At 40.2% G+C, this 9,783-nt stretch overlaps 1 protein-coding gene across 1 annotated transcript; it reads right to left on the bottom strand.

Annotated features, from left to right (window-relative positions):
- Window positions 1–2,808: 2,808 nt before the first annotated feature.
- LOC106585999 (doublesex- and mab-3-related transcription factor 2) lies at window positions 2,809–9,424 on the bottom strand. The gene is made up of 4 exons (XM_014172769.3): window positions 9,172–9,424; window positions 8,532–8,969; window positions 7,868–7,970; window positions 2,809–5,346 (listed from the first exon to the last, which is right to left on the bottom strand). Exons 2-4 carry the CDS (start codon window positions 8,889–8,891, stop codon window positions 4,157–4,159), a joined length of 1,653 nt encoding a protein of 550 aa, XP_014028244.2. The 5' UTR covers window positions 8,892–8,969; window positions 9,172–9,424; the 3' UTR covers window positions 2,809–4,156.
- Window positions 9,425–9,783: the final 359 nt, after the last annotated feature.

Genomic DNA, 9,783 nt, shown 5'->3' with positions numbered 1-9,783 from the left:
CAGCAGCAGTAGCAGCAGCAGTAGCAGCAGCAGTAGTAACAGTAGCAGCAGCAGTAGCAGTAGCAGTAGTAACAGTAGCAGCAGTAGTAACAGTAGCAGCAGTAGTAACAGTAGGAGCAGCAGAAGTAGAACCAGCAGTATCAATCAGTCAAATGTAATTATACTGAACACATATATAAACTCAACATGTAAAGTGTTGGTCCCATGTTTCATGAACTGAAATAAAAGATCCCAGAAATGTTCCATTCCCACAAAAAGCTCAAATGTTCTGCAAATGTGAGCATTCCTTTGCCAAGATAATCCATCCACCTGACAGGTGTGGCACATCAAGAATCTGATTAAACATAATGATCATTACACAGATGTACCTTGTGCTGGGGACAATAAAAGTTCACTCTGTTGCCAGAGAATTGAATGTCCATTTCTCTACCATAAGCCGCCTCCAACGTCGTTCTAGAGAATTTGGCTGTACGTCCAACCGGCCTCACATTCGCAGACCATGTATTACCTGCGGTACTGCCCAGTACTTCCACATCCGGCTTCTTCACCTGCGGGATCGTCTGAGACCAGACACCAGACAGCCCTTTTGTGGGGAATTACTCGTTCTGATTGGCTGGGCCTAGCTGCCCAGTGGGTGGGCATGGCTCCCAAGTGGGTGGGCCTATGCCTTCCCAGGCCCACCCATGGCTGCGCCCCTGCCCAGTCATGTGAAATACATCGAATTTGGGCTCCCGAGTGGCCAGCAGTCTAAGGAACTGCATCTTAGTGCTAGAGCCGTCAACACAGACCCTGGTTTGATTCCAGGCTGTATTACAACCGGCAAGGGAAAGTGACAACCAGGCAGGATATAACCCCAACCACTTTGAAAAAGCACAGCCCCCACACCACTAAAGGGATATCAACAGGCCTTTAACTTACTACCCTCAGGCAAGACCGAGTACAGCCCACGAAGATCACCCCACCAGACAAGGACAGGAAGGATGGAAGAGCGCGAGCAAGCCAGTGACTCAGCCCCCGTCAGAGGATCACAGTGGAGATATGGGAGCCGGCCAGGCAGAGACAGCAAGGGTGTTTGTCACACTAGTGCCTTGCCATTCGCCTTCGCACCCCTGGGCCAGACTACACTCAATCATAGGACCTACTGAAGAGATGAGTCTTCAGTAAAGACTTAAAGGTCGATAGGCAGATCATTCCATAAAAATTGAGCTCTGTAGGAGAAAGCCCTGCCTCCAGCTATTTGCTTAGAAATTCTAGGGACAATTAGGAGGCCTGCGTCTTGTGACCGTAGCGTACGTGTAGGTATGTACGGTAGGACCAAATCGGAGAGATAGGTATGAGCAAGCCCATGTAATGCTTTGTAGGTTATCAGTAAAACCTTGAAATCATCCCTATCCTTAAAACAGGAAGTCAGTGTAGAGAGGCTAGCACTGGAGTAGTATGATAAAAAATATTTTTTGTTTCTAGTCAAGATTCTAGCAACCGTGTTTAGCACTAACTGAAGTTTATTTAGTGCTTTATCCGGGTAGCCGGAGAGTAGATCATTGCAGTAGTCTAATCTAGAAGTGACCAAAGTTTCAGATTTTTGCAATGTTAAGAAGATGGAAAAAAGCTGCCCTTGAAATATTCTTGATGTCAAAAGAGAGACCAGGGGTCCTTCAGTTTTATTTGAGACGGCTGTCACATCAAACAGCAGATCTCTTTGTTTCTTGGGATCTAGAACTAGCATCTCTGTTTGTCCAAATTTAAAATCTAAACATTTGCCGCCATTCACTTCCTTATGTCTGGAACACAGGCTTCCAGGGTAGGTACTTTTGTTTTCTCGAAATGTACAGCTTTGTGTCGTCCACATAGCAGTGAAAGTTGACATTGTGTTTCCCGAATGACATCACCAAGAGATCGGGATATATATATGTTTGTCTATGGAGATTGCGTGTGCTCGATTTTATACACCTGTCAGCAACAGATGTGACTGAAATAGCCGAAACCATTGATATGACGGATTGTCCACGTACTGCTGTACATACAGTAACAGTGTATTCTATAAAACACATTCCTCTTTTTTAGTTGTGCTTTTAATCCTCTCTAATGACTTCTAAACACTTGTACTTGGGCTGTATTCAATCGGTAGTGTTGAATCTAAATTTAAAGCTAATTTCCAAATATGGCGACATATGCAGCGTTTACCGTGACTGCAGTGTCCGCTACTGCGGGAACATTGCCTTTAAATTTAAATCATGCTGTAACGCCAAACTTCAGCGCAATTGATTGAATCCAGCCCTTAGAAATGCTTGGGGGAAAAAATGCTGATTTTATAAAATTCTTAATGTCTAATATATAACCAATAGTCAATGACAAGGTTGACCCACAGCCCATCACATCAAACATCATTAAATCCTTATGGTTAAATCATTATAATGAAATCATTCTCATTAAATCATTATCATTCTCATTAAATCATTATCATTAAATTATTATCATTAAATCATTCTCATTAAATCATTATCATTCTCATTAAATCATTATCATTAAATCATTATCATTATCATTAAATCATTATCATTAAATCATTATCATTAAATCATTCTCATTCTCATTAAATCGTTCTCATTAAATCATTCTCATTAAATCATTCTCATTCTCATGAAATCATTATCATTAAATCGTTATCAATAAATCGTTATCATTAAATCATGATCATTCTCATTAAATCATTATCATTAAATCGTTATCATTAAATCGTTATCGTTAAATCATTATCATTAAAACAAATGTATCCAAAGAATTAAACACCAAACCTGATACAAGAGCTTGATTATTTATAAAGTTTATTGACACATTAGTGATACATTTAAATACTCTACACCATAAAGAGATTTACAACATGCTCATTTAAAATATAATATACATATAAACATTTACATTACCGCTTGAATGAAGTATGTCGGTACTGAGAGGCAGTGCTTATTTAAAAAGAATAACAAAATAGACCAACTACAGCAATAAGTACAGTGACAGACATCGGCATCTAATGGAGTGTCTGTGTGTAATGGAAGACCAGTTAAAACAATTTCCTGATCAAATCCTTGGACAGTAGATGGTCTGAGAGAGCACTGCATAGTTCAGAGCAGACAGAAACGGATATGTCTTAGGGCAATTGGTCCAATGCCAGAATGGTTGGTCTATTTCAAGCCAGTGGGCCAGACTTAATTGAGGGGTTTGTGCAGAATCATCATTATTTAGCCGATAATGGAGGTCTCAAGGAAAAAATAAATACGAGGTTGATTTTTGGTCCCAGTCCGTTCCTGGTAAACATGACTGTTATTACTGTGATGCTCTGTTCGTAACGTTAGTGTGATGTTCTGTTCGTAACGTTAGTGTGATGCTCTGTTCGTAACGTTAGTGTGATGCTCTGTTCATAACGTTAGTGTGATGCTCTGTTCGTAACATTAGTGCTCTGTTCGTAACGTTACTGTGATGCTCTGTTCGTAACGTTACTGTGATGCTCTGTTCGTAACGTTAGTGTGATGTTCTGTTCATAACGTTAGTGTGATGCTCTGTTCATAACGTTACTGTGATGCTCTGTTCGTAACGTTAGTGCTCTGTTCGTAACGTTACTGTGATGCTCTGTTCGTAACGTTACTGTGATGCTCTGTTCGTAACGTTAGTGTGATGTTCTGTTCATAACGTTAGTGTGATGCTCTGTTCATAACGTTACTGTGATGCTCTGTTCGTAACGTTAGTGTGATGTTCTGTTCATAACGTTAGTGTGATGCTCTGTTCATAACGTTACTGTGATGCTCTGTTCGTAACGTTAGTGCTCTGTTCGTAACGTTAGTGTGATGTTCTGTTCATAACGTTAGTGTGATGCTCTGTTCATAACGTTACTGTGATGCTCTGTTCGTAACGTTAGTGTGATGTTCTGTTCATAACGTTAGTGTGATGTTCTGTTCGTAACGTTACTGTGATGCTCTGTTCGTAACGTTAGTGTGATGCTCTGTTCATAACGTTAGTGTGATGCTCTGTTCGTAACGTTAGTGTGATGCTCTGTTCATAACGTTAGTGTGATGCTCTGTTCATAACGTTAGTGTGATGCTCTGTTCGTAACGTTAGTGTGATGCTCTGTTCGTAACGTTAGTGTGATGCTCTGTTCATAACGTTAGTGTGATGCTCTGTTCATAGCCGGTGATGGCCTATTCAAAATGGCCTCCACAGAGAAGGATAGAGACTGGCTGGACACGACCTTCGTCCCGGCTGACTTAGACAGGAACTCCTTGCTGTATCTATTAGAGCCTTTGAAACTGTAGAAGTCCTTAGAAGGTCCTTCACGGTATTTTCTAGCTGCTTCCTCCAGCAGTTCGTTACAGTAAGGGCCCCGGAGCTCGACCCCGGTCCCAGCTCTCTCCCCAGCCCCAGCTCCTACCTCTGCCCCGGCCCTCTCGCTTTCTCCAGCCCCGGCCCTAGCCTTCTCACTCAGTGTCTGCTGGATGAGTGAGTGAAAGGAGTTGAGCTTCATGGATAGCGTGTGTTTGGCGCTGTCCTTGCTCAGCTTGTTCAGGACATGTTCGTGGCTGGGGTGGTGAGGGTGAGGCTGGGGGTGAGATGTACTTGGAGGGAAGGCCTGTCCGAAGCCTCTTTTCGGGGGAGAGAAGGCTGATCGTTTGCGGTGCCCCCCCTGGGACTGGGCGTGGCCGTCCTGCTGCTGGGGGTCAAAACCCTCGGGGAGGCCCACAGCGACCCTCGACCCCTCCAGCTTGGGGGCAGTGATGGCAGTGGTTGCCGTGGCGTCGTGGTCGGGCGGGAGGCTCTCTGCGGCAGCGGCCATCGTCCTGGGATCCCAGACTGCACCTGGCTTCATGTTCTGGATGGCCGTGGTATTGCGCAGGCACTGCTGGTACAGGAGGGAGGGCCCACGTGGCCACACCATGAACCCCCGCGAAGAGGTCAGCGGTGAGGTCAGAGGGTACTGGCGGTAGGTGGTCGCCACGGAGACATTGGAGGAGATGAGCTCCATGTTGCTGGGGCTGGTGGCATATTTCAGGGAGAGGTCCACACAGCTGGGTGACAGGAAGCGACAGAGTTCCTTGTTGTTGTGCTGAGGCTCCTCCGGGGCTGCCTTGTAGGACTTGTACTCTGCAGCATGCCGGACCAGACTGTTGGGGAAGAGCAGAGAGGCTGTAGCAGCCTGGGAGGTTCCTAGCAGCTCTCTCTCCTTGTACTCTCTCTCCAGCATGATCCTCTCCAGCTCTTTGTCAGCAAACGCTCTCCTCTTCCTCATCCTGTCGCTGAGAGGCGGCGGGAGGGACGGGCTGGCCCCCAGGTACGGGTCACCCTGCACCGGACGGTATCCTGAGAGGAGAGATGACATACAAATCAAATCAAATCGGTCACATACACATGGTTAGCAGCACATACACATGGTTAGCAGATGTTATTGTGAATGTAGAGAAGTGCTTGTGCTTCTAGTTCCGACAGTAGAGCAATTTATTTTTTTTTTTTTATTTTACCTTTATTTAACCTTTATTTAACCAGGCAAGTCAGTTAAGAACAAATTCTTATTTACAATGACGGCCTAGGAACAGTGGGTTAACTGCCTTGTTCAGGGGCAGAACGACAGATTTGTACCTTGTCAGCTCGGGGATTCGATCTTTTGGTTACTAGCCCAACGCTCTAACCACGAGGCTACGCTGCCGCCCCAATGCAGCAATTGAACTATATAACAATATGATAGTACATGATAATAATATAGTACTATATTAATAATATTATACCATAATAATAATATAATACTATATGACACTATATGATATTAATTGATACTATATAATAACAATATAATACAATATGATACTATATTATAGTAATACTAAAAATAATAATAATACAATATTCGATTTCATTCTGGGTTAGACTTAATGTTATAGTAAACTGCTGTAAGTATACTTGATCTGTTTCGATATAACTGTTCATTTTATGGATGTTAAAACTGTTCAAAAGAAAGGTAACTGCTTGTAAATGATTGCAGGTTTACGGTGTGGAGTTAAACCTATTGGATATATTTATTATTTACTTTTATGGATGTATGAATCAGATTAGGTTAAATAAGCAGGTTAGATATCAGTCAGATTAGGTTAAATAAAGCAGGTTAGATATCAGACAGATTAGGTTAAATAAAGCAGGTTACATTTAAATCAAATTAGGATAAATGAAGCAGGTTAGATATCAATGAGATTATGTTAAAAAAAAAGCAGGTTAGATATCAATGAGATTAGGATAAATAAAGCAGGTTAGATATCAATGAGATTAGGTTAAAAAAAAGCAGGTTAGATATCAATGAGATTAGGTTAAATAAAGCAGGTTAGATATCAGCCAGATTAGGTTAAATAAAGCAGGTTAGATATCAGCCAGATTAGGTTAAATAAAGCATGATAAAACATAGAAAGTATTGAATATAAGACTAATTATGTATGTGTCTTTTCCACTTTAAAGCATTTTACAAAACATCTCAAGGAGATAAACAAATAATAACGAGAGAGAGAGAGAGAGAGAGAGAATAAACAGGAAGGGTAGGGGAGAGGAGAGGAGAGGATAGGATGAACAGAATAGGAAAGGATAGGAGAGGAGAGGATAAAACAGAATAGGATAGGAGAGGATAACATAGAATATAATAAAATAGAATAGGATATAATAGTATAGGACAAAATAGAATAGGATAGAATAGAATAGAAGATTATAGGATAGAATAGTATAGTATAGGACAAAATAGAGTAGTATAGGACTAGTATAGAATAGGATAGGACAAAATAGAATAGGAGTGAATAGAATAGAATAGGATAGAATAGAATAGGTTTGAATAGAACAGAATAGTATAGGATAGAATAGAATAGGATTGAATAGAATAGAAGAGTGTAGGATAGAAGAGAATAGGTTTGAATAGAACAGAATAGTATAGGATAGAATAGAATAGGATTGAATAGAATAGAAGAGTATAGGATAGAATAGAATAGGATACAATAGTATAGGATAGAATAGTATAGGATACAATAGTATAGGATAGAATAGTATAGAATAGTATAGGATATAATAGTATAGGATAGAATAGTATAGGATACAATAGTATAGGATAGAATAGAATAGAATAGTATAGAATAGAATATTATAGGATAGAATAGAATATAAAATAATAGTATAGAATAGAATAGTATAGAATAGAATAGAATATTATAGGATAGAATAGAATAGGATAGAATAGAATAGTATAGAATATAATATTATAGGATAGAATAGAATAGAATAGAATAGTATAGAATAGGATAGGATAGAATAGAATATTATAGAATAGAATAGAATAGGATAGAATAGAATAGTATAGAATAGAATATTATAGGATAGAATAGAATAGAATATGATAGTATAGAATAGGATAGAATAGAATAGAATATTATAGGATAGAATAGAATATAAAATAATAGTATAGAATAGAATAGTATAGAATATAATATAATATTATAGGATAGAATAGAATAGAATATAATAGTATAGAATAGGATAGAATAGAATAGAATATTATAGAATAGAATATAAAATAATAGAATAGAATAGTATAGAATATAATATAATATTATAGGATAGAATAGTATAGGATAGAATATTATAGGATAGAATAGGATAGAATAGTATATTATAGGATAGAATATAATAGAATAGAATAGTATAGAATATAATAGGATATAATAGAATAGGATATAATAGTATATGATAGAATAGAATAGGATATAATAGTATATGATAGAATAGGATAGGACAAAACAGAATAGTATACAATAGTTTAGTATAGGATAGACTAGACAAGACTAGAATAGACTGTTACCTTCCAGAATGCTCTTAGCCAGCATCGTTGATGGCCTGATGTGTCTCTGGTATATTGCTCTTCTCTCTGCTGGAATTTGCTTCCCACAAATTCCCTTTTTATCCTGATAAAATTACAGAAATAAAAACATTTGAATCGTGATTTCAGAGACCTTATTCGTTTGATACCAGTCCCAAGGTTTTGAAAATATTCGATAATTTATACCAAGAGGCTACTTATAATATAAATACTGTTATTAATGTATTATTCATATCATCCTAGCATGTTACTGTGTTTGGTGAGGAAATAAATAAAATAACTCTACTAAACTAAAACTAAACATTTAAAAATATATTCTGTGTTAGACTTTGCTGCTTCTCTCTTTGTCCTGATAATTCCAATGCTTAAGACCGAAACGGGACATGATTTCAATGTAGGCCCTTTTTACAATGTTTTTTACAATGTAAAAATGACATATGTTTCTAGTCAATGAAGACAGTTGGAATCGATTTTAAATTAAAATGATTTTAAGATACAGTTTTGGCAACATTGCTTCCAAAAAGTTGCATGTGAAACCAACGAGTTTTACACCCTCTCGAATGACTGGGAAAAAACACACACACACACACACACACACACACCTTAATTTAATAACATTATAATTTAGTAGAATCCAAACACACACCTCTGTAGCTTGTTGTCTCCGTAGCGCCACCTGAGCCGCCATGACCCGCTGTCTCTCCACTACCAGAAGACAGTTGGCACACTGGCAGTCCCTCCAGCGACAGAACCGCTTATGCCCCTTCAGACACGACACCACGCCGTGGTTTCTGCAGCGGGCACACTTCGGCGTCCGGCTTAGCTTCCGCTGTTCACCGGACCCCTGGCTGGTGGCGGCCGGCTTGTCATCTCCCTTGGCCCGCGGCTCGTTGTCTCCTGCGCAGGGCAGAGAAGAGCTGTAGTCCGGCTGGTCCTGGTCGTCACTTTCGGTCTCCAGACTCTCCACGTCGATCTCAAACTCTGCACCGGTGATATCCGTCATCATGTCTGTTGCCTGTCTCCCGGTGCCTCGTGCCTACCGTCTTATCTCACGCGACGGTTAGTTCACTACAGTCAATACAGTCTGAAATAAAATAATACATCTGTCATTAAAAGCACTATGGAATTATGTTCCATATTGCGCGCCCTATGGATGACACTTTAATAAATGTCCAATAAAAATACAAATGAGTAATAAACAGAGAAATAATAACAGCATATATTCCCTCCAATCTATGAAGTGTGAAAAACGAGTAAGATAAATGGGTAAACCAGTTAGACTTTACCTCAATGCAGCCAGGTTCCTCCAGAAAAGTTCCTTGACAACATCTAATACTTATTGCAGTTTGTCTCTAGTCAGTGCGCTGTGAACTGATGAACTTGTCTGTAAAACAGCACTGACAGACACCGCTGACAATCTGTTTAATTGTTGCTCAATGTACCGCGGAACAAAGATATCCCAACGACGTGGTCTGTCACTCTGGTCCGCTCCACGGTTTTCTTCCAGGCTTGAAGCCAGAGCACCATCCCAATGAAGAATTTGGGTGCGAGTGGATTCCATCGTGATTGGCTCGTTTTTAACCCCTCGACCCTATTGGCTGTTCACGACGTTCTCTTCCTTGATGGAATTGTTGTAATGGCGTGGAGTTACAATCTAAACAAAACGAGGAAATGACTCGTCAACATATTGGAGCGCAGAAAGAGAGAGAGAGAGAGTGAGAGAGAGAGAGAGAGAGAGAGAGAGAGAGAGAGATGGAGAGAGAGAGAGCAGAGAGAGAGAGAGAGAGAGAGAGACAGAGAGAGAGAGAGAGAGAGAGAGATGGAGAGAGAGAGAGCAGAGAGAGAGAGAGAGAGAGACAGAGAGAGAGAGAGAGAGAGAGAGAGGAGAGAGAGAGAGG

This window comes from Salmo salar, chromosome 24 (genome assembly GCF_965601325.2).
Source record: "Salmo salar chromosome 24, fSalSal1, whole genome shotgun sequence".
In the NCBI taxonomy this organism is placed as follows: domain Eukaryota; kingdom Metazoa; phylum Chordata; class Actinopteri; order Salmoniformes; family Salmonidae; genus Salmo; species Salmo salar.
The sequence above is the reverse complement of the archived record's forward strand: the minus strand, read 5'-3'. Positions and strand labels throughout refer to the sequence as shown.